Raw genomic sequence first — 25402 nt, 5'->3', positions numbered from 1 at the left:
TACTGTATATCAAAGTTTAAAATCAGTTACCTATTCCTTGTATAAATGTATTTAGTATGAGACCAAGAACTGATAATAATGTCAAATAAATAATGTGCATTGGTGTGGAACTGGAAAATAAAAGCTTTGAGGAAAATGTAAGACTTATTTTTTAAACATCTCTCATGTATCCACACGACTTAGTATTAGATAGATGCCAGTGAAGTGTTACCACTGTAGTTATGATCTCCTACAGTTCACTGTAACCAGATAGTCAAAAAATATTCAATAATATCCAACTAGGACAACAAGAGTCAACATCAGGGGACCAAGAATAGATCCCAGGGGAACTCCACACCCAACTATTGATTTAAACTGTGCACGGTAACAATCAAACACACAAGATTCAAATGCAGACACGTTTTTCAACACATTTATTTATTTGCTTGATTCTTTTTTTGACAACTTTTGTTATGTGTCCACAGACATGAGAAAGAACTCCAGAACACTCAAAAGATAAACGTGAGCACTGAGTTTAAGACTTTATCACAGGCTGCGACCTGTTTCTGCTTCTGTCAAGCAACTCCAAGCAAGAGCACAGACTTGGGGTCACGTACCCAGTCCAGGATGACCGTCTTACTCACACTGAGCCGAGAGGTCCGAAACTGCTTCCTGATCCGCACTCTGTACTCTGCAGTGACACTTAACCAAGCAGCAGGTCAATTATTCTTATTCATCATGGTATACAGAGTAAAAGAGAGTTAATATCATCTGTGTAATGAGACCCAAACACAGAAATCTCCATTTATATACAAGACACGAGCCAAGAGGAAGGTTTCCAGTAAATCATTACGGGGATCATGGATGACATACTTTACAAGCAGCACTTTCAGGAGTGGAAAGCTGTTGTCATTAGCAAGCGGTAAGGCAGGAGAGAGGGGAAAGCGGAAGATAAGTGGACCTGCATGCATTGATCCACAGTTGTGACAGCTAAAACAGCCAAAGGAAAAGAAAAACAAAACGATCGACTCATGTGCCGTTCAACAATCACTGGCAGGCACACTAAAACTACCTCACAAAGTGTTTCTGACACTCTTCAACTGTTAGGGTTGGAAGCCATGAAAGTCATGTGCCAGTGTTTGTGTATCGACTACCTTGACGTATATATATATATATATATATATATATATATATTAAGTCCTCTAGATTTTCTAAATGCTTAATACAAAAATCATATTAAATAAAGATGCTTTGTGCGTAAGTGCATTAATTTTCAAGAACATAATTTATGTTTGATATTTTACAAATAAAACTTTCCATTTGTCTTCTGTACCAGCAGACAACATGTTCTACCCAACACATTCAACAATAAATAAACTCAATTAACTCTTTACTTACAGACAGAGTAACATAAAAAAAAAACCCAAAGTGGCAAAAAAACCCATAATAAAACTGCAATAAAATGCAAAATTTAACTAGAGTCAGATTTTCTACAAACTTGTACATGATTTAGGCTGTGTTGCTCAACAAGTTGGCTGGCCTGTGGCACACAAAGTCCTAAATTCTGCTTACAAAGTGTAGAAAACTGATCATTATCATTTAAATGGAAATGAGACAGGCAGACCGGCTGGCTGACCAGGCCTGTGTTGAATGCATTATATGCCTACTCGGTAAATTTGACCCAATGTTGTCACTCTTGCATAACAAGATAAAGATGTTTTAGATTTCAAAGCAACATTATCGATAGATTTTTTTTTTAAAGACCTACAAACCATTCCTTGTCATGACAACATCAAGTTAGTCATGCTTTACCGATGTCCGACACAAGCGTCAGGCTGTCAAATACGAGCAGCTACGGTACAAAAGCTAGCAGGGAGACTGCTGTCAAAGGAAACATTTACAGTCTGTTACAGGCAATAACTATATGCTATAGAGGATCATTGATAATATTCACTCTCCAAAACATTGATATACATAATGAAAATTAAAAAAAAGATTAATAGCATTTACTATAACTTTACATAAAAGCTAATCATGAATGCATGTGAGTAACTTTATTTAGCATTAATGCTAAAGACAAGGATCAAGGAGAGAAAGAAAAGAGAGGTGAAGAAAGGGAGGCACTATCTGGTGCTAGGACAACGCTCTCGTCCACTTGAAGCAACCGCCCTAAAAAGACTGAAGGTCCACGGTCGATTATAACTTTGTCCTTTCTATTGAGCTACAAGAGGAGTCTTCACAAGTCAGCTTATCGAACGGAGCAACTCTGCTGATCCATAAAAATAAAAATGACAACCACACACAGTACAGTTGTCCTCCCAATTAGATCAAATCTGGTGCGACTCATCGGTTAAAAGAATAGTGTAACCTTTTGGGAAATTCACCTTTTTTTGCCAGAAATGTGGATTTATTGTGTGAAAACTGATTAACTCAAGCAACAAAATCACCTACTAGCACTTCTAAAGCTCACTTCTAAAGCTCACTTGCATAAAGAGCTTGCAGCTCTTTATGCAAGATTTAGTCACCCATTAAACAAGTTCTATTTAGTTCGCTTCAGACGTGCTATTTTCCCTTTTTGTTAACGGCCACAGCCAAGCTTTCTGTTTCCTACTTTTTTGCCAAGCTAGGCTAAAAAAATCTGCTGGCTTCAGGATCATAAGTGCGCTTTTTGTCTTCTCATCTGAGTCTCAGCAGGAAAAGTACTTTCCCAAAGTGTCAAACTATTCATTTAAAATCCCACTAAAATAAAATAAAATAAAAAAACTTTGCACACAAATGCACAGTAAGTGAAACGATTACAAAAAGCAAAAGAACACTTTGGTTAAAATAAGAGAGTAAATGGTACGAGACATTAACTCAATAAAGTGCCATGCAACAAAACTGTCAGTGGTCCTGTCACAATAAAATACAGTGCAGAGAGCTTCAACAGCAACATTAAACATTTTCCTTCAGGGTTATACCTGCAAGGGGTTATGTAGAAAATACAATATAAATAATAATAAAGGAAGGACGAAGCACATATCAATAACAAGGCGAGGACACGTATTATCTCTCCTGAACGGGCCGTCCTAATCTAGCAAACGATCTCGTGTTTTCATAGAACCAGATCTTAAAAAAAGACACAGAAACAACAGCTTGGATCCCTCCTCATGCTACTTCAAGGTTAAAATGATGAGCAACAGCAATGATGAATCTCTGCTATCTGAAACCTCTTCAGTGAAACAAATACTCTATGCTGCAGAGCACCAAGCCAATGTACATTATTATGTACATTATATGTATGGAGGATGGATATGGAGCTATCATCGCTGCACTTAACACACCTACACAGAGAAAACATCCAATAAGATGTTTTTACCCCTCCCCTCACTTGATGCCGTTAATGGTTGATGTTCAATGTCTGCTTCACAGCTGAGACTTATGTCTTTGCTGGAAACTGGCAGCCTCACAGATGACACATCTACAGGAAACATGAAAACTAATCTGAACTAGTCCCAGCGCCCAGCAGAGGTAAGTTATGTGACGGGTTTTGGGTGGTTAGATTTTCTTAGGAATTCTTCTAAAGGTCGTAAGGGAGAACACCATGCAGGGTTAGTGTGGTGGTGATGGCAAAAAATGCTTTTGTCGGCTTTGTGGATGAGCGAGTGAGTGACAGGGGCGGTCATCACATAGAGGGATATTTAAATGGTTCTATGTGTAAGTTTGCTATATGGTCTATGCTCGATTAAGCAGGATGTTGAGCTGAGCTTTTAGATTGTATTGTTTTGTTCGCTGTTTTTCGCCAGGCCCCTTCAACTCTCACATCCGCTGAGCCGATGGGTAAGACTGGACCGACTTTCTTCTGGAGAGCTTTGACCTGACAGAAGGAGAGTAAGAATATGTTAGGCAGGAAAGATAAATAAAGGGAAAAAATAGCATCTAATAAGCAATATAATAATAGGTTTCATTTTTAGGGGATAAGTGACCATTTCCTGAAAAAAACAGAATAATTAAAATGTCAAAACTTTGTGTGGGTGTTTGGAGGTGGACAAAATATAAACTCTGGGTCTCTTTTCACTCATAGTAAACTATAGTAAACTATTTGTATGCTTTACAGATTCTCCCCCACTCACCTGATGGTGCCTGCTAACAGAGGGTTAAAAGCATACAGCCAGTCATGCATCTCTTTGTCATTGGCTGCCTGCAGCAGAATCCCACGATGCTCGGTGCACACAGCAAACGTGTTGGGAGTCTGAAGACAGGAAATACTCCGGGGTTACTAAACCTCATTCAGATTTATCGGTTAAATGGTCATATGTCTTTTCTGCAGTGAGTTTCACGACTGAAGTGAAGCATACCCGCAGTAACGTCTGTTTGTCTTCACTGTATTCCACCTTTGCAGATGACAGGTTGATGATGGCTCTCTCGACGCTGTCCCTCTCGCTGCGGTACAGGTACACATAGGGCCGGCGCACCACCACGAAACGCCTCACCCAGCCGCTGGTGTGAGGCTCCAGGAAGTGCAAATAGCCCTTCTTTGACACAATAGGGCTGCGAATGTTGAAAGAATTACAAAATGAATAACTGGCCCATGATTTGAATACTAAGAAAAATGATCCAGAGGACCTCTTAACATGTGATTGCAGCTGGTGGTGCATTAAACGTATCGAGTGTGATCTGACCTGACACGAATCTCCTGTATGTCGGGAACAAAGGTGCATCCTCTGAGGATTTTCTTTCTGTCCACGGGGCTGTACGGATCTAGGTCCGGTGTGGATGCTCCAGAACTGGGATCAGTGTGTCTAGACAACGCAAACATGTTCACACTGCATCAAAAAGGGAGCAACGGTCAAGACACAAAAGAAAACATTTCAAGCCCCTTTTCTTAGTTCTGATTTAAAACACATTTGCAATGTGTAACAAAACAACAAGGTGTATCTCTGTAAGCAGGTTACTTCCTATGAAAATCTACAGGGTGGCTTTAGTGCACTTTTCTGACAGTTGTGAATGAATTACAAAGCTGAACTTCAAAAAAGTTCCCCTCCCTGAAAAAAACTTAACCTAAAGAGCAGTCGAACAGGTGTACCTAACAAAGTGGCCAGTGTGTGTACATACCTTCTTCTGAATTCTAATTATTACAGTGCAGTAATTATTTTGCATAGTTATGCTAAATGTTGTGACTGTTGAAAAAACAGAAAAAAAGTCTTCTGTGGTGTTTGCATTACCTGCCATTCGTAATCTAAGAGCGTACACTGAAAAAACTGAGGACAACTGAGGAATGTTTCCTCAGCTGCACATTATAGAAAGTACAACCACATTTTGCTTTTACTGATACTACCTGGCCCCACATGAGACTTACTGCTCACTGAACAAAGCACCAAAAAGCGAGTAAGATGTATTCAAAATGACGTTTTTTCCTCACCTGATGTCATAATGTCCCTCCACCAGTGAGGGGCAGGTCGAGGACGGGGTGAGCGTGCTCAGTGTAGAAGAGGATGACTCCCTCATCAGAGACGCAGACATCTCAGAAAGCTAAAATGCACACATGCCAGAGCAACAGCAAGGACACGCAAGACAAGAAGAGAGACAAACACAGACAAAACAATCCAGCAAACAATTAAGCACAAACGACACAGACATGCATTCAGAGAACAGCTTGATCAGTTTGTCATCTTCTAGCAATGTACTACAGAACCAGCACTGTGGTACAAATCCTTGGTATGTCTAAGAGCCCCTCGCTGATGTTAAAGAGGACATGCAGGAGAGTTATTAAGTAAGTGGAAGCCTCACAGTGTCTAAGAAGAAGGGACAGTGAGGGGTGAGGAAAGTAGGAAGGGATGCATGGTGTAAAAGAGTAATCAGTAGACCTGAGTCAGTACTGGTGGTCATATTAGGCATGTTTTATCCAGCAACTATCTCTGAGTAATGTTTAAGCCAGGTTAAACATTACATCTGGTTATAGAGACAGAGGAGAAGTGAAAAGTATGATATTCTTTGCAACAAGGAAGTGTGAAGTGTTTAAAAAACATGAAAGAATGAGAACAGATGTAGCAGAGGGAGTGACTGGAAAGAAGGACTGCGGGGCTTAAATATTTAGTGAAGGCTGTAAACATTAGGTTCAGAAGGACTAAAGGACTGGGTTATAGAGGGCCTAGGCTGGGGCTCACCTTGCTCTCACTGGCACTGCTGCTCACCTGGCTGTACTCCCTGTTGAAGGTGTGCATCAGCAGACGCAGACACTGGAAAGTGAAAAATATAAAAAAAGATTTAAAAGCATGAAGCTGGATGAAGCTGTATGTAAAAATAGAAAGGGAAAAAATCTCTAATGAACTGAGGTGTAAAATAGAGATGAGGGGAGCAGCAGTCACCTTAGCAGCCAGCTCCCTCTGCCTCTGGTTGGGGCTGTCGGGGGCGGGGCTGCTGCTGGGGCTGTGGCTGAGGACGGGACTCTTTGCAAAGTCGATGATGTCGCCATTTTTGTAGAGTGCATCCTGTCCCGCATGCAGAGTCGCCTCCAGCTTCTCCCTCAGCAGCAAATAGTGCCTGGTCTTTTCCACCTTTAGAAGAAAGAAAGGGGATTTCACTTGAAAGATAAAGTCCAACAGGAGTTTATTTAGCATATGTCAAGTAGGTAGTCGTTTCACTAATCTTCAGGAATAGTTCTCCAGGCTTCTTGAAGGATATTCAAAGCTCTTCTTTGGATGTTGGCTGGCTCTTGCTCTATTGTCAAGATGATCCCCTTCAATAATATTGAGGTCTGGGATCTATCCTGTGCTGATTGATGAAGCTGTTGCCAATCAGATGGTATTGCATGATGGATGAAAATCTGATGGTGCTTCTCTGAGTTCATAATTCCATCAGTTTTAACAAGATCTCCAATACCACTGGATGAGATTCAGCACCAAACAATGACAGAGCCTCCACTGTGTTTTACAGATGGCTGTAGACACTCAGTGTTGTCCCTCTTTCCTGATCTCCTGCACACATTTTGACGACAACTTGAACCACAAATGTCTAATCTGGATTCATCACTCTACGAGATCTGTTACCAGATTTCCTTCAGAATGGTTTTGCTGGGTTTTTTCATATTTCATAAGGGCATGACTTTCTGAGTTTTTATGCCTGACATTTCTTTTTTTCTGTCCTCCACACGTCCAGTTTCCTCAAAATGTTTTACGGGCACACTGCACACAACCCCAAGTCTTACTGTGGCCCCCTGGAATTCATCTTATTGGTGCAAAATACAACTTCATACCAGTGAAACCATGTTATCTTTGGGATTTTTCTTGCTATCAACTAAAGAGATGGGAACCAATGATGTGCTTCTGTTACAGGCTGCTAGTAACAAAATGCCTGAAGACACAAATATTATAATTATTTCTTTCCTAAGTTGTCTAATATATGTAAACACTGGTTTATCACTTGGGTTAGTTGCTTTTTATGCTTGAATGATTCATAGTTCCGGGTTAAAAAAAACCCACTCCAGTCACAATGATGAGGTACCAGGAGTGGACGGATAAAGAGTGCAAAAGCATCCAATGTCCAAAGAAAAACCTAAGATATAAGAGACTATTATGATGTAAGCACTGTAAAAATAAACTATAATATAATTCCACTGACCTCCTGCAGTAAGCTAAGTTTTTCCAGCTCCCACTGGTGGTCGAGGATGAGGCTGTCACTGCGGGGCCTCCATCCAGCCAGGTTCTCCTCGCCTCTCACGTAAGCCACCGAGGTGTCCAGCACGCGCCTGCGACGACGCTGCATGCCTGACGAAGGGGAACAGAAACATTTAGAACGACAAAGGACGAACAAACGTTTTTGTCATTTTCATTTATTATTGATTTTTATTTTAATTCTGCTTCACCTGGACTTCCGTTGTCAGCCACGTGGCAGAGAGTGATTTCATAGACTCCAGTGACACGGTTACTGAGGAGAGAAAGCAGAGCAGATTGTCGTAAACTTAAATCTCAAACTCTGAAGCATGCATCAACCGAGAACTTTGCTCTGAAATGGTGCCAAACCAGTGAAACTACATGATAAATGTGTAATCACAGCCTCCCAACTTTCTATTAAAAAATAGAAAGTTTTCATTAAGTCACAGAAAATATCCTTCTTCTTTTTTTTTAAAGTTGTACAGTGGGCTGGATTGGAGTCTTGGCCAGACCATTTCTGGCCCCCCATCCTTATGTTTGACAGCCCTAGTTAAAATCCAGTACCTCTCAGAGGGCCGGAGGCAGCCGGTGCTGAAGAGGTTTCTGATGGAGCGGGATGCCGGCAGCTTTGTGTCACGGGAGTAAAACACCATGCAGAAGTCTTTGGTGATAACTGTCGGCTGAGTACAGTTCTCCATCTAGCCCAAATATACAAAACATTAATAAAGTAAATTTAAAAAAAAAAATTATTTAAATTTTGCAGAAAGATGCACGAACACTCTCCCACCTCTAGATAAGTAGAGAGGGTGATGTAGATCTTCTCCCCATAGGGTGTGACTCTGTTCAGAAGCAGAGAGTTGTGCATGGAGCTGTCCCATGCGGCCTCGAATCGGTAGAAAGTTCTACAGAGAGGAAAATCAGCATCTATCATTCTTTTGTGACGTTTACGATGGGGAAAAGTCTTTCGTTGCATGAAAAGCTTAAGGAACAAATGCACGTTGTTGCATGTTGTTTTTAAGAAACAAAGATGGAAAAAGATGGTACCTGTGATCAACTCCCAGAGAGACACTGCGATTAACAAAGAGAAATAAGGTGAGTTATAAACCTTTCTCTCCAGCTTTCAACAGTTTAAACTCAGCAAACAAAGAGAAAAATGCTTTGAAGGAAGACTGGAAAAGCAAATTCCTACTTGTCATCATGTTTTGGCCAGACGTATCCAGAGGTCAGGATGTTGAGGGAAAGGATGTTGGGGTCTATGATGGTCTCATCAGCCTCGGGCGTGTTTCGAATACGACCTGCGGGCAAATAAATGACAATGAGACAGGTCATTTTTTTGATTTTTGAGCTCTTCCTGTAAAAATCTGACAAACGTGGCCATATATATCGTACTCACCAATAACGAGCTCCTTCACTTCTTTCCACTCAATATCATTTCCTGTTTCGTGAGCAATTGTGACTCTGATCCTCCTCTGAATGCCCTGTGGAGTCACAAGAAGATGAGGAGCGGATTTAGTATCTCAGTGGTTAAAATGAAGAACTTAGCAGTGTGACAGCAGAGGTAAACACGGTCAGACCTGATGTAAAAGGAACGTCCCATGGCAGGGCATCCCACCTCTGTGGTCAACAACAGCCGGGATATAACTGGAGGCAGAGGGATAATCCATTTTTAGACATGTATTATAACATTATAACAAGTGAGATGCATGTGTATGCTTTCCCTTTTGCATATTTAAGCAGCAACAGGAACAGACAGGACTCACTCTCCGTTAGCTTCCAGCTCGCAGATCTCAAAGAAGACCATGAGATCGTATTTGGCGTGACAGGGTCCCGCAGTGGAGCGAGTCAGAGTGTTGAGCTTGGTGGCAGGCACTGGATGAATGAAGAGGATGCAGATTCATTCATTTATTGCTAAGAATATTAAATCAAGTACACACGGAAATCATTGATAGATGATTTAATTAAATAATTATCTCATTAAAATGGAAACAGGCAGAATCAGAGGAGCCTGCAGAGCACTCATTCATTCATTCATTTATTCATTCATTTATTAATTTCCCCTTTTTTTGATCATTAGATTAATGTATAGGAGTTAGATTGTGGTGGCTATTGTTAATACATAATAAAATACATCATGAAATGTCATTGCTAACCTGGTTTGGATAACGGCATTACCCGAGGGAATTGCCTCCTGGAAGGTCTCAGTGGGCTGAAAAAAAACCCCAACATGAAACTGTGAGAAAAACTTTTTTTCATCAAATTATCTCAAGTCACCCAGTCAGATTTCTTCCTGACCTGATTAAATCTTTGCAGAGTGGAGGGAACGGCTGTTTCTGATAGTGTCCAAACACCTCAAAGACGATGGGCTGAGTCTTGATGTACTCCGTGAAGGACTTGGTCACCTCCACTGTGATCTATCGGAGGCAGAGAGAAAAATACTCGAATGAACCCTTGAGAAAGCTGTTTGTAGAAATGGACTGCTAACATAATATTTCAAATAACAAGAGGAAGTGAACAGTAACGGCAATCAGTTGTCTTTGTTAATATAAGCGTTTAATGCTGCTTACATTTTGGACATGGTAGAAGCCCAGTGGCGGCCCTCTGCCGGTATTTTTCAGCGGCTCAGTGGAGAAAGCTTCGTCGTGACGGTGGATGAAGCTGAAAACAGTGAGGTCATTTCATCAGCTGACCTGCCTTTTTGTTTTTCCTACACATTATATCACCCAAAGCATCTGGCTAACAACAGCACAGATTATTTCACTGTCAGCTTCTCAAATTACAAAGACTTTAATACGTAAATTAGAAAATACATTAGGTTTGATTAGAGTTTAACCTCTAAATCATGTGACATGTAAGTTAGAATTTGTAAAATCTTTGTATCTAATTGCATAAAGACAAAAGAGAGAACTAGGAGAGGCATTCAGCGAGAACTGTTAATAAATGAAATTCACATCAGGTATACGATGTTACTCCAGGAACTTTGCTTTAACTTACTTGAACTGGCAGAAGATGTCGGCGTACTCTGCAGAGATGCTCGAGGCCTGTAAGACGGTAACTCTGAAGGTGAAAGTGCTGCCGATCTTGAGGTGGGACAGTGCTTTCTCTGGAGACAGGTCCAGAGGAAGATCCAGACCCAGACCTAAACTCTTTACTGGGCTTAGAGGAGCATCCAGTGTGGCTGCATGGCACAGAAGAAGCGGAGACTCAGAAACGCATTGACATTTTGACATTAGATGTGCCAGCTAGGAAATATATTTCCGTTCATGAGGTATTTCTAGTAAGACCACCATGTCCCTGTCGTCGCCCTCCACTCACCTTCACAGGTATTGTTGTTAACTTCATCTGCAGAGATTCCAGTCTCAGCATTTTGTCCTTCTCCCTCCACAATTCGCAGCTCTTCCTGCGAGGTGTTGGAGTGCGACAGATTTGCGGGACACGACTCAGTCTGAAACTAAACAGAACATAAAATCATCAGCTTTTGCCTCTTTTTACAAGCAGAACATCACTAGAATTTCTTTTTTCAGGCTCCAAATGTCCACTTTAATCTGACAAGAAGGACTCAGCTGCACAACACCAGCCCAGACGTACCTTCTCAAACTGTTTGTCTTCAAAGGAGATCTTGGCGGTGCCTGACTGCCTCACGCCAGAGCCGTAATCAGGCGCCTCCTCATCAGCTAAATAGAGACACAACAGCACAAACCAAGCTTATAGTTAACAAGCATTTCCTAAAACACAAAACAGCACAAGAGGACATGTGTGCAGCATCTGACAGCTAATTTTTATTTGTACCTGAGATGGCCTGCACTGCCACTCTAAGGAAGCCTTTCACCTCTCCTTTCTCGCTTACAATGGCCACACGATGCACCAGAGGGACCGGATACAGCAGGTTACTCAGATACACAAAAGCCCTGAGGAGGAGGGAAAGTGATGATGGGTTTGTGGGCGTCCTCACTGTGCAGTAAAAGAATTTAAATCTGTGAATGTTACTGACCTGCCGACCAGACGGAACCAGGGGAAGCGGTCGTAGAAGGGGTCGCCTCCCGTCAGGGCGTGGTCACAGTCCTCCACGGCGCTGCTGGGCAGCTCCGCAGCACGATCATACATTTCTCTCATCAGGTCCAGCCTCTGTCTACAAGGGCCAGGAGAAAACAACAGGTCAGTATCTGCTGACATGCAGATATGTGTATCAACTGTCAGCTACTTTGACCAGTGCTTTGAATGAAAAGAACTGTGCTGTTTTCTACAGGGATGACCATTAAATTGTGACCGTGAAACGAGCTTCAAGCCAGACTCTCAAAGCCTCTGAGTACCTCAGTTTTTCCAGAGTCCAGTAATGTGTGGCTCCGTTCTTTTGATCTTGTACTTCGACGGCCACTATCGTCCGAGGGAACGGTCGCCTCTCTCTCTCTTTAGCCTCACTGGGAGGCAGCAGGTCAGGGGGCAGCGGAGAATAGAGAGTGTCTGTCAAGAGGACAAACTGGAACTGCACCTGTGAAGAAAACACGAGATTGCATCAGAATTTAGACTAGAACAGCAGCTCACAGTTATTTGAGTAATCCAAAAAGAAAATGAGAAAATTGAACAGCTGAGAAATTGTAGTATTTGTTCTAAATACTTTAACTGCACATATGACATCTGTCAAAGACCTAAATCCTTCATGTGCCTTTTTTATTAGTTAAAAATAAATAACTAATAATAACAACGTGCACAGTAATGTCAATGTCAATGAGTACAAGACACATATTTAAAGTCAGGGAAATAATGAAAGATTCGAGTCCAGCAATCAAGATTTTCAGACCTCATAGAGCAACGACCTGCATTTTTTTTGTTTACAACAAAATTAACACAATGTGCAATGAAACATAGCACAAAAAATATCATTGCACTGCCAAAGCATATATCTTACAACAATAATAACATCTAACCTTCTTCTTCAGCTCCACACTGATAGCATTGGCCTCTTTGAGGAAGATGGCGTTGCCCCAGAGCAGATCCCTGAGGGACGTGAACTGATAGAAACGCCACTTTCTGAAAGCCCACAGCGCCAGCTCGGTCTCGCGCTTCGTCCACGGCACTGGAGGGTACACGAGAACTTGATGTGAATAAAATGAAAGTCTGATGCCAAAACTAAAAGAAAAAAAAATTAAAGTGATAGTATCACCTTCCTCTTCAGGCTCCTCCTCCTCCTCAGGTGATTCCAGGTACCGAGAGTCCACCTGTTTCTGAAGGGCCTCCAGTTTACTCTCATAGTCCTGAAAGAAAACATGCAGTACAGATCAGGAGGTGCGGATTTACATAACACCTAGAACTGATTAGTCATTTTTATGATCGATGGCGATCATGCGAGCACCCACCAGCCGCTGTTGTTCCAGCAGGTTGCTGGCTTCCTCTCGTTCTTTGCGGTACTGATCCTCAAGCTCCTGAAGCCTGCAACATTTCATTTTCGTCAACACCAAAGAACTTTCCCAAGACATATATTTATATCAATAAAACAACTCATGCGACCGCACCCACCTCTGCTCCATCTCCTGCTTCATGTCGATGCCTTGTTTCTCCAGCAGCTCTCGCTGAGCAAAGGCCCAGTCGACGGGCTCCACGGGTGTCTCGGCGCACGGCGTCCTCTCCCGCTCCAGACGAGCCTGCTCGGGGTCGTTGAAGCGGAACACGTGGCTCTTGCCCATGATGATGCGATTTCCTTAAAAATGCAGCAGGAAGCATGAAAGTTGAAACATCTGACTCAAGCATTAAAAATTACACCGCTGCTTAAATAGACACATATTTCAGGACTTGCCAAATTTATTAGAAAATCAAAGACAATCTAATACTTACCAGACCTCAGGACAATAGGTGAGGTCACTCTCTTGCCATTGACATAAGTCTCTGCTCCCTCACACGGGTCAAGAATGATGCATCCTGTTGCAGAAAAGCGTTAAATGTACGTGTGACTGAAAAGACGGATCTTTTTAGCAGATTTGTCTACAGGGAGAGACTTTACCTTCTCCCTGAGGGCCGGTGGTGCTGCTGAAGGTGCAGTGTTCATCCTTGATAAAATGGCCACTAAGAACAATATCTTGGCGAGTTTTGGCATTTTCACGGCCAACCCTGAAGGAAGATTTAAAAAAATATATCTAAATTACTAAAAACTGCACAGTATCCGGATGGATTTCATGTCAAGTTGAACTTATAGAACTCTTTACTTGGTTATGCCGTCTTTGATGTAATAGAGCAGACACTCGGACATCAGTGGGTCCTCGTTGAGGTTCACCAGATGAGGCGTCTGAAAGAGAAATGTGTTTCAGTGTTTGTGTGAGTTTGGTCTGATCGTTCAAGAGGTTGAGAAGTTGTTTGGCAAGTGCGTGGCACAGACTGAGGACCTGTACCTTTTTGGGGGAGAAGACGCCGACTGTGCCTCCATCTTCTCTCATGGCAACGCCCATCTCAGCCAACAGTGCCTCTCTACAGAGTTAATCAGAGTTGGAGTCAATCCATGAACTCAGATGATAATTTACAATAATGCTATTTTGTTTTTTTATTTCAATAAACTGACAGTCTATCCATGCAATGCATAATGTTTTGTGTTTCTTATACAAACTGTATAAAATCTCACACTTTTCATGTGCTTCTTTGTTTTTTGTAATCGATGACTTCCATGATTTGCAAAACTTTAGGTAAAAGCATATCATGTCATGTCTGTAGTCCAATGTAAAACAATCTGAATTATGCTTGATAATGCTATACAAACAAATTTGACTTGTATAACTTGTATATTTGACTTTTTCAGTTGTGAGGAAAGATGTTTGGATCACTTGCCGGTGAGAGAAATTCATCCTCAGAGGGATATGAACAGGAAATTTCACTAAAAGCTTTCAGAGATCTCAATCTCATGGTGTAATAATTAATTTTGCTTTTGTCATATGGCCAAAAACATTGTGAACCTCTACTGAAAATTCCACAATGTATAATAAAAAAAAAATTAGCATGCATGCAAAAAAAATGCATTCCCGACACAACAATCTGTACTGCCTCCTGGTATCAAAACAGAGATCTTTTGCTCATTAGGCAAATGTGTAATTTGCCACACTCATACGCACTGCCGTAACATGTCCTTGAAATAAGTCCAATCAAAAATGGACAATTGATTTTTTTACTTGTAGGTGCACTGCCTTGAAAAGCCAGGCAGATACTCAAATGTTAAATTTAATGATAATTTCAGGTGGTTTTGCATTCATAGAGTATCAAACAGCATAAAGAGCTTGGACAAACCTCTCCATACGGATGGCCTCAGTACGGCGCAGTTTCTCTTCCCATGTCTCATTGAGCTCTGCGATGATTTTCTCGGTTTCCTGTTGGTGATGGAGAAACAGCCTGCTCTCAAAACGGAAGTATTACCTCTGCTCATTCTCGTATTCATCAAGGAGTCTTCCCACCAAACGCTTAAGCCCCTCTCCTCCCTTCATTCCCACTCACACAACCCAGATCCACTTTTTCTATCTATGCATCTTCATCCCCTTTTTTTTCCTACCTTGAGCCTTTCAATGGCTTCCTCACTGGCCGGGCTAAAGATGCGATCGTGGAGGTTGCTGATGGAGCCGGCTCGACTGGATAGGGCTGAGAGCGAGGGTGAGGGGCTCATTCCCGTCATGGCGTGGGTCACTGCGGAGAGATCACCCCTTTGATTGACAGCCTGGCGATTATTCACAAAGTTCTTGTAATCGCACAGGTCTGCCAGAAAGAGAGGCGTTGCATGGAAGAAAGCAAGGAAGGAAGGAAGGAAGGTAGGAGCAGACGCGAGGTATTCAAGGAAAGACATCAAGGATTGAGAGGACCACGCAGGGATACGGATTTAAAAGGAAAAAAAATAAAATAAGGGAACAACAGGGAGGGTAACAAAAAAAGAAGAGAAAGCTCAAATAATGGATCAAAGAAGCAGACGTATTTGCTTTCCAAAGCCATCGCAGACGGAGAAAAAAAAGAGCAACTCAAACTGACACGGCATACAATGTCAGAGACAAATGCTAAATACCAGAGGGATTTTTTTTTTCTGACACTGAACTGCAAACAAACACACACAACAAGCTCGCAAGCAAGCATGGTTAGGACAAAGTGTACTAAAAAAATAATAGATACATCACTACAATGCATGAGGACCAAATATAGTGTTGATTTTTATTTTTGTGAAAGAAGAACTGATGTTTTTAAGCTGTTTGGCACAGCGTTTGTAGCAAAGATCCCGGCGGTGCAGGCCTCTAAGCACCTGACTCAGAGCATCGAATGCAGCAGCTCCACACACAGAGGACCAGACTGCAAAACACAATCTAAAATGGCATCCTCTCAGTCAGTCCTTTCTTCCATGGTCACTAATCTTGTTAAATAACAGCAAGATTCAAGACAACCCTGAATCTGACAGTTTCCGCTGTTTTCCTATCGGCATCTCTTAAACAAAGCATCACTGTGGGGTCACATACTTTTGTGGCTAAAAGTATTTCGAGGTTTGGGGAGTAAAAGAAACATGTAACACCATGGAAAAAAGAAAGGAGGCCATTTTTTTCTCTTAGCCAATGGATTACAGCTTTAACAAGATTTTAACTACAAAGATCATTTTAGTTGTTCTGTAAAGTTCGTTTTATTTTTTTAATCAATTAGTGCATCGTCTGACTCCATGTACACTCTCTCAGGATTGTTAGTTTGGTCTCTGGTGTGGTGGAGGAGGAAAGTCGGCTCGGGATTCATTTCTTTTTAGCTGCAAAGCGCAGGCTTGCTACAGTTATACACACATTTCAAACCAGTGATGACAGGACCAGTGCAGCGATACGCTGATAGGACAGAGGAGAGAAGAGACTGTGTGAGAGTGGCGCTCACATCCCAAGTTAATCCTCTGTCTTCAATGTACTGAGAGAAAAAACATAACCTGCACAAAAGCTTTTAACTACCAGCTTCCCGTGCACGTGTGTGCCACGTGTGCGTGAGCTGCTGTGACACTCACTCTCGATGATGTCGCCCAGGCCCTGTGCGTACAGCAGGTCTTTGAGACGAGCCACCTCCTCTTTCAGCTCGCGCACCAGCCGGTTGTTGGGGTCCTCGTTGATCACGGCGTTGCAGCGGATCTGTTTGGCACGATCGGCGTACCTAAAAGGTGGTCGATAAGTTATCATTCCTCAGCCTCTCTGTACTGAATAACAGTGAGCAGATAATATGAAATATAAGTGAGGATGGTGTCTCACAGCTGGTTGAACAGAAAAATACGTTTGTGAAGTGTTCATTAATGGTTTTGCTAGCCAGAGCTACATGAACTCCACTTTTCTGCAGATGTATGCAGAGTTTAAAATCTAATCTAATCAGCACTTCTATTCATTTGCTTGACCCTGCAGTATGACAGTGTGACTTTAGCTTTAAAATGCATTTACAGTGAAAAATGTCAAATTCAATGATCCCAAAAACAGAGCTTTAATATATTTTCCTTACCGGAGAGTACTTAGGGTTTCATCATAGTTAATATCAGCAGGGCTAAGGGCAGCCACCATGGCTGTGCGAGAGTTTCCTCCTAAAACAGATACACAAATATATTTCATTAACTAACACAGAAAATCTTTTTCTTATGCTAAAACCTCTTTTTTTCTGGTTGCATTTGCATACCTAAGTTCTCCCTCAGCAGCCATGTGAGCACCGAGTCTCTGTAGGGAATGAAACTCTCCACCTTCTTCTTTTTCTTGTTCTATCAACAAAGGAATCACAATAATATTTGAAGTTTACCCTAAAGAAATCTGCTCCATATACCCTGTGTGCTGCTGTATACTAACCTTGTTTGGTGCAGAGTCCTAAAATGAGAAGAAGAAACACCAGCATTTGTAATTGAAACACACAAAATAGGTTTTTAAAGTAAGATTTTTAGGAAAGTATAAAAGTTCATACTAGTTCAGCCAGAGCAGAAATCACTTTTCCCAGAGTGGTCAGGGATTTGTTGATATTTGCTCCTTCCTGCAAACACACACACAAAAAATAGAAATCAGCCATTTCATGTATTTTTCCATCTAATCATGAGTACATTTTAGATATATTACTTCAAATTAGCACTGAAACCACCAAAAGGGTCTTTTTTACTCATTTGGCATTTTAAAAGTCATGTAACTCAAAAGAAGATGAAATTGATTGGGGCGTTCAATCATTTATACCTGGAACCAATGGCGGAGTAAATTTGACCCCCAAATGAAATCAATGTAAAATGCTGCACTAAACAATGGCAACAGGCTTGGGTGTATAGTGACACATATTGTTTATACTATTTTTTATATAAATGCTGCTATAACGTGAGCTAGCTAGATAAGGTTGAGAGATGAGTATATAGAAGACTCCAATTGAAGTTGGCAAATTGTTGCAGGGTGGAGAGGCTCAAGATGGGACATCTGAGTCGGGGAAGAATGCGGCTGAACCCATTACGGACACATGGAGAACGGGGCTCAAAGAACCACGGCTGTCCAAAATCAGCGCCCGCTGCTATATATTATTAATTCTAAGTTTATGAAAATGGATCAGTTTGTTGAAAGATGTAATTAGGTACCAATTAGTGCATATTTATGAGTTCAACTTTAAATTATGTTTCTTATTTTGTTGTAGAAAACTCTGGAGTCTGTTTTTTACTTTGCTTCTTTATCCTTGTGTATTTATTCATTTTTTACTTTTCCATGATCATTTTCTTCCACAATGTTTACATTTTTGGTGTGTTACTTATTGTGTTTTTCTTGGTGTGCCCTTTGTTTTAGAAGATTATAAAATATATATTTTTAACCTTACAATCTGTAATGAAATACTCAAAATCATTTGTAAAACCATTAAACCCCCTGAAAGGGAATATTAAATACTTATTCTGTCAAATTTTACAAATATTTAGAGAAATTAGATGAAAATGAATAACTTCTTCAAGAAAAGACTTGTTTGCCATTGCATAGCACTGAAACAGCAACATCATCTCACCTTCAGCCTTGTTCCTTTAGCTCCAGTTGAGTCTGCTCTCTCGCTGCCAGCCAAGTCAACCAAACTGATCTTGCTGACCTAGGAAGACAATATATATATATATATATATATATATATATTTTCAAAATAATTCACCCTCTCTGAAAAGGACTAAATATCCACCGCAGCAAACACAATCCACCCGGGGCTGAAAAGGAGAGCTGGCAGTAAAGCGTGGTTTACCAGTCAATACAGAAACACATTCAACAGATAGCAGCACCGCATACACGGCCTCCTAACAGGCCATAAAAGGTCATAAAACCATTTCTGCCTCAACTCTCCTTATTGATTTGTTTGTGGTCAGAAGCATGGAAGAATAAAATCTTCGTTTGTGGGTGATTTGCACCGGACCTTCTCTGACGTGTTGTCCGTCTCCATGTCGTGTTTCTTCTGAGTGAAGATAATGTTGAAGACGGCGTGGGAGCGGCTGCTTGTCTCGTTCATGTTGGTAGCAGCCACAGTCCTGAAAAAAAAAAAAAAAATACATGCTCATGGGTTTTTAAAAATAACAATTATCAAATCTAAACAACTGATCTTAAATTTAACACTTTACCTGGCCTTGTTTCCAGAATCCATCAGGTCCTGGATGTCATTGTAGGAGGTGACGGCTAGCTTTGATAGATCTTCAACATAGGGTCCCATCAGCGGGTGCTCTCTGACACGCAGGTTTCCTTTGTTTTTGGGATTCAGCAGGTCACGCACACGCTCACAGTAGATCTCCATGTAACTCACCTGCAGGGAGAAGAGAAGGCAGTCATAAAAGATGTTTAATGACTAATTAATTCGTTGTAATAAGTGACTTGCTGCTACCGGAACAATAAAAGATTAAAAATGAATGAATTAGCTTCTGACTATCTGATAAAACAACACAATTCCAATATAACCTGCTTCTGTTTCACATGTTTCAGCCAAACTACCTGAAAAAGGTTCTTTAAATGCAAACAGGGAAGCCTGCCAAAAGGCATATCAGAGTTTAGCATGACTCACCTCCACTGAGTAGGACATGCTGTTTTCATTATTGCTGTCATTGATCTTGGTGAAAAGGTCCTCGCACAGCTAGAAAACAAAATGCCACTGTCACTTTACAAACTGCTGTGTTGGAGTCAAATTGGCACAAAATTGTCTTTCATTAAACTGTATTTAAAACTGCTTCCTGCTTTACCAGAGGAATGATTCCCTGCTGGTCTTTTTCCTGTCGGCCCATCATGGTGTAGCTTTTGCCTGCACCCGTCTGCCCGTATGCAAATATACACACATTGTAGCCTTCAAAGGCGTGGAGCAGCATCTCCTCTCCGATGTCTCTGTACACCTGCATCTGGGAGGCATAGTTGACGTCCTCAGGCTGCAGACATGGAGATAGCGGAGTGATAACGAAGCGGGGAGGGGGGGGGGGGGGGGGGGGGTTGAAAATTAGCATTTTTTAATAGCATGAATATTCATTATTCAAACATTATATCAAACAGTGTGCTGCAGGCAAAAAAAAAAGAAAAGAAAAGTTAGAGGGATTATTCACTGGGGATTTGTTTAAGAGCAGAGCCTTCTATTTTCTAATGCAGATGTATTTCCTTTGATGAAAGCTGTAAGACTCACCGTGGTGTGTGACCAGTAGGAAAAGTCAAAGTTGAAGCTCTTGTTTTCTTTCGGCTGTTTTGGATTCAGGATTGCTAAAAAGATCAAAACAGATCTGTTAGATGCATCGAAAGCTGAATGTTCTTCATTCTGTCTTCCTTATCTGGCTTTTTTAGTTTACATACAGTAAGCCAGAAGAAAACTGTGAAAAATTTCATATCCGCTATGAATCTATATCAGTATTTTATCACACAGTCTTTGTGACCGGTTAATTTTCTTGCATACACACACTCTATATGCATGCTGTGTTTAAATGCTCGTGGGTTAGCTTTGATTTTTTCTTCTTTTATTTATTTTCATGATTATTTCCACCCAGAGCAGTGTGTCCAATAATGATCCATACTAATGTTTGTGCGTGTGTGTGTGTGTGTGTGTGTGTGTGTGTGTGTGTGTGTGTGTGTGTTTCCCCCACAGTTAGTTCAAGTCCTGCCTTATCATTTGTATTATTATTTACTGGTCTTTTTTATGCATATTTCACGGATAATTACAATCCAGTTCTTATTATAAATAAATGTTTTGTTTAAAACCTTTATTTTACATTAACATGCATACTCACTGGCCATTTTATTAGAAACACATGTTTAGCTGTTCATTAATGCAAATATCTAATCACTCAGTCACATGGCAGCAACTCATTTATGTCTGTAGACAAGATGACCTGCTGCAATTGAGTATCAAAATTGGGAAGAAATGTTATTTAGTTATTATTAATGTGGTATTGTTGTTGGTAGACAGGCTGGTGCGAGTATTTCAGAAACTGCTGATCTCCAGGGATTTTCCCACACAATCATCCCCAGGTTTACAAAGAATGGCCCAGAACACAGAAAACATTCAGTGAATGGCAAGGGTCAAAGAGGAAAATGGCCAGATTGCTTCGAGCTGATAGGAAGGCAACAGTAACTCAAATAAAAGCTTGTAACAACCAAGGTATGCAGAAGAGTATTTCTGAATGGAAGGTTAGATGGGGAACCTTGAAGCAGCTGGGCTGCAAAAGCAGAAGACCGCACTGGTTTCCATATCTGTCAGCTTAACAGAAAACTGAGCGCACCAAAATGGGATAATTGTCACCATTGAAGGTTGGAAAAACGTTTCCTGGTCTGATGAGTCTCAATATCCGCTGTCACATTCTGATGGTAGTTTGCTGAATATATGCCACAGGCCATTAAGGCATTTCTGACAACAACTTGGCACTAGTAAAGTGTCCAGTAAGCATATTTTTTTCTATCACTTTGAATTATGTTTGCCAAAAAACACAAGAAATTAGAACATTCTGGATCAGTTAGGATTTACAGTTCTGCTCAATAACAGCTTTTGTAATTATACACCACAGCTCTCTTTACTGAGGAGGAGCAGCTGCTCTTCTGGCTGCAAATTAAATAAACCGTATCACCCCTTGTGGACGAGTTCAATAAAGCAGCAGCGTCAGTGAAGCAGTCCTGTTAAGAGGAGCGAAAGCTCTTAGCACTCGATACATGTGAAGTTACCGAGCTGAAGTAATGCAAGCCTGAATCTTCTGGCTTTTAATGAGGTCATTAAAAACAGGCACAGCAGGCTGACATGCCCCTGCTCTCTCCTGCACCCTTATATCAGCTGACCTCGGGTCTGGACTCGACCAGAACAACAGGCCCTTGTTGGTCCATGCAGCTCGTGTGATGAGAGAAGAGAGCTGCGGCTGTCGCTACGTCCTACACACACTGACGGGCTTCAGGCCTGACTGAAGCTTTTGTTTCCTTCTCGAGCTGCCAAAATGCTGCATGCCTCCCTGCCCGCTGTTATATCGCCGCAGGACAATGCAGCCCGCGAGACGAGGTGAAACACTAAAAATGCTTCAAAGTGGGTCACAGAAATGAGACCAAAACAGCATCAGAGGATCACTTTAAACACAACTCAGACTTTCAATGAAGCACCTCAGACGCAACCTCGTAATCACTGAATCGAATTGCTGTAATTATTCACATAAACACGTGTCATATGCTCTGTCTGTTTAAAAAATAGAGCGCTATATAATCAGTTTACTGTAAAATTAAGAAGCTAAGAACAGCCTTATCCTACAGGCCAATTAAAAATGAATATTCAATATTCTTCGTGTTATTAATTATGCCTACATTTACACAAAGCCTGTTATTCTGAAGCACAAACAGAATAAAAATGCTCCATAAACACCTCATACAAACTAGTCAGAAATGCTGAATGCTTTTTTTAATCTCTTACATTAAGGGATTTTTGTTTTAGAGATTGCAGCATTTTTCCAAGTATTCTGTTTGTATTTTGTCCTGGAAAATTACACAACTTGACTTAAAGTTGGTGGTTATGTAGTATAGAGCTTTCAGTCGACTGATCTTTAAGACAAAACACATGTAAATATTCTGCAATTAATAATAATTTGTCTTTTTTTCCACAAAAAAGGCCACAAAGATTAAATGCACATCACAGTGCTTCTCTGGTGCTTTTCAGTCTAAGTGAACCACAGGTTTAAGTCTCCACCTCATGCTGCATTTCTACACCTACACCTGAGGGCTTTGATTTTTTATTTTTTTTAAAGAGGACTATAAAAGTTAATTAATCAAAATGTCAATGAGGAAATGAATAATTAAGTAATTGAGGTAAACTTCAATTAAAGCAGTGCCACTGGGTCAACATATTCAGTGTTAGATCCTCAGTAAAGTGGGTCTTTAATGCTTTTACCTATTTTTTTGGTCATACATATTCTCTTACATGGCTGGATGCTCGTGTGGATACAGTTTCAAATAAAGAGCACCAGAGCTGAGAGTTTTTTTTTACTCTTGGCTCTGTATGATGTCATTGAAAGGGGATAGTCTGAATTTGGTCATCACAGGCTGTGAGCAAAGATACTTTATCCACTTGCTGTTCCAACCTTTTATTTTGCGAGGGGCAGCCAATCAGAAGAAAGCTGGGTTAAAAGGGAGGGTGGACTTAACCCTCCGAGATCTACATCATCATTGGCGATGAGTCAAGCGTTCACCCAACCCTAATTCTGTATTTTGGAGAAAAGAAAAATGACTCTTCTGGAACAAATGTGAATAGTGGATGGCTGTCGGGTAGAAGAACTGTTTTGGGGTTTGTTTGTTTTTTTACTTGATTGCCAAGACTGGGGAGAACACACACAGACAAACAAATTATATTTTCATAGAGTTAGGGTTATGATGACTCAGACCTCACAGGCTGGCTTTAAGGCAAATGAGCTAAAATGTGTAGTTTCAGAAAGCAGATAAACTGACACCTAGTGTAAGATAAATAAGGATTATTTTTAACCTTGAAATGTGTAAATCTACTTTATAAGTTTGCATAATAACTACATTTTAAGCACCTCTCTCAGTTAAAAGGCATACTTAAACTCTCAAACATTAAAGTCAAGCTGACTAAATCTTCACTGAAAAGTCTCGGCGCTACCAGCTGAACTCTCGTATACTCACTCGTGGTGTTCCCAGACATCTGAATGATGCACTTGCTCTCCTTCCCGATCTCTCTGGAGTTGAAGGGTCGGACCCTCACCGCTACCTTCACGGAAGCCCCCGCCATGTTGCAGGTCTACGTGTGAGTGAGCAGAAGAGCTGGAGATCCCCGTGGCTACCAGTGCGCACCTGGCACCTGCACAGGTAGACAATGACAGAGGAGTTCATTAGCAGTGACAGCACATATGACACCATAAATCATTAAGACTCCATATTATAGAATTTAATCCAGGAATTAAACATTATCTTTAAATATTTCTGACTTGTTTTTTTGTCATTTTGTTCTTGTTTTTTTAATAATGGTGATGCAGCTTTCTTAGCCACAAACAGATGAGACATACACATGACACCATTTTCCATTTTTAGGCCCTGAATCACAGTCAGTTTGTCTTCAGGCAGAAACACCCAGTTCCTACTGACTAAATGGCTGGACCAACATTTGGCAGGATGATCATCAGCGTCTCTGCAATTCTACAGTAAAATGGCTGCTTATTCCCTTCCAGCAACGCCGCCATGGATGAAGGCCTGACTGCTTCAAATCAATGAAAATAATGCACAACCCTGAAATATGAGGCGCTTCTCACTGCGCCTTCCAAAATAAGCTCGATATTCCATTTTATTTTTCTTCCTAACCCCTACAAATTTTTTTCTTAGTTAATGAGCTAATTTACAATAATTTATAAACGTATCATTGCTTCCAGACAGCACACCGAACATCCACCGTCACATCCAAGCCCCAGTCGATTAACAAGGGGGTAAATCTTGCTTAACATCCAAACAATAAGCCATTATTGATACGTTATAAATTTGAGGATGAGAAGAATTTTAACCGATGACATTTCCTGGATATTTCCTAAGCCATGTAAATAATGTCTCCTCCATCTTGCTGTGCCTGCCGCACCTCGACGACAGGCCGCGTAAACATACACAGCTCAGACACCAATTCATCCCAGACTGCGTCAGAAAGGAGGTCAGCACACATTATTACAGCTTACATGACAGTCCCAGCCTTTATCAACGCCTTTGCTCGTCCAATTCACTCAGTAAGATGGCAGATTTGTGTTTTTTGATTGTTTTTTTTTTTAAACACAGAATCATACCCCAAACACCCTGACGCAGCGTCTCTTAAGCGCACAAAAGCCTCGAAATGACCAACACGCAAAAATACCCTGTCCTCACCGAGGCGTGACACCCATTATTGCCCTGAAAAAACACGCCGTGTCTTACCTCAGCAACTCAGACTCGACAGCCGCAAATGGTGGATCCCCCTTCCCATTCAAAACAGCGGCAGGATCCTCTGGTGCCTCCTCCGATTCTCCTCTGCAGCTCGTATTTTGGTCCTTCGCTCTATCCTTTGGTTAGCCTACAGCATCATTTCCCCCTCACGCACCCATACATGGATAATCCGCCGTGCCTCAGCTTCAGCAGCGGTGCGTCAGTTAGAAAAGAGTGGGAGACGTGGAGTGGTGTGGAGGGAGGAGCGGGGTGCCGCACGGATAAACAGGAGGATGGGTGCGGGATGCTCCGACGGCCGGCCGTCAGTCTGTCCGTCAGGCAGTCTGAAAGCAGGGAAAATGGCGGTGCAGCTGTGCCAGGGATGCTGGGAGGCGGTGATGACATCAGCTTCAGCATCATCAGTGGCGGGCGGCCACGAGGCAAAGCGATGCAGCACAGGAGGAGAGGAGA

At 41.4% G+C, this 25402-nt stretch overlaps 1 protein-coding gene across 2 annotated transcripts; it reads right to left on the bottom strand.

Annotated features, from left to right (window-relative positions):
- Nucleotides 1-398: 398 nt before the first annotated feature.
- Nucleotides 399-25304, bottom strand: kif1ab (kinesin family member 1Ab). Of its 2 annotated transcripts, none has more exons than XM_087832554.1 (48): nt 24944-25304; nt 23678-23852; nt 20205-20278; nt 19777-19956; nt 19602-19670; nt 19168-19346; nt 18966-19077; nt 18576-18653; nt 17517-17582; nt 17405-17422; nt 17241-17319; nt 17070-17148; nt 16591-16733; nt 15130-15329; nt 14871-14950; nt 13988-14063; nt 13805-13884; nt 13603-13709; nt 13437-13520; nt 13122-13302; nt 12962-13034; nt 12769-12859; nt 12533-12681; nt 11918-12096; nt 11599-11736; nt 11397-11515; nt 11196-11281; nt 10923-11058; nt 10602-10785; nt 10175-10265; nt 9903-10021; nt 9761-9816; nt 9371-9479; nt 9185-9251; nt 9004-9088; nt 8800-8905; nt 8655-8678; nt 8398-8512; nt 8175-8308; nt 7823-7884; nt 7579-7724; nt 6327-6515; nt 6126-6197; nt 5381-5490; nt 4641-4760; nt 4317-4509; nt 4092-4210; nt 399-3835 (listed from the first exon to the last, which is right to left on the bottom strand). In XM_087832554.1, the coding sequence occupies exons 2-48, from the start codon at nt 23781-23783 to the stop codon at nt 3778-3780; spliced, it is 5121 nt and encodes a 1706-aa protein (XP_087688680.1). In that variant the 5' UTR covers nt 23784-23852; nt 24944-25304; the 3' UTR covers nt 399-3777. The 2 variants fall into 2 exon arrangements, with proteins under 2 accessions (XP_087688680.1, XP_087688681.1); XM_087832555.1 differs by having other exon boundaries at nt 15130-15260; nt 24944-25303.
- Between the last annotated feature and the right edge of the window lie 98 nt (nt 25305-25402).

Source organism: Neolamprologus brichardi, chromosome 18, assembly GCF_056152115.1.
Source record: "Neolamprologus brichardi isolate AB-2024 chromosome 18, ASM5615211v1, whole genome shotgun sequence".
NCBI lineage: Eukaryota > Metazoa > Chordata > Actinopteri > Cichliformes > Cichlidae > Neolamprologus > Neolamprologus brichardi.
The sequence above is the reverse complement of the archived record's forward strand: the minus strand, read 5'-3'. Positions and strand labels throughout refer to the sequence as shown.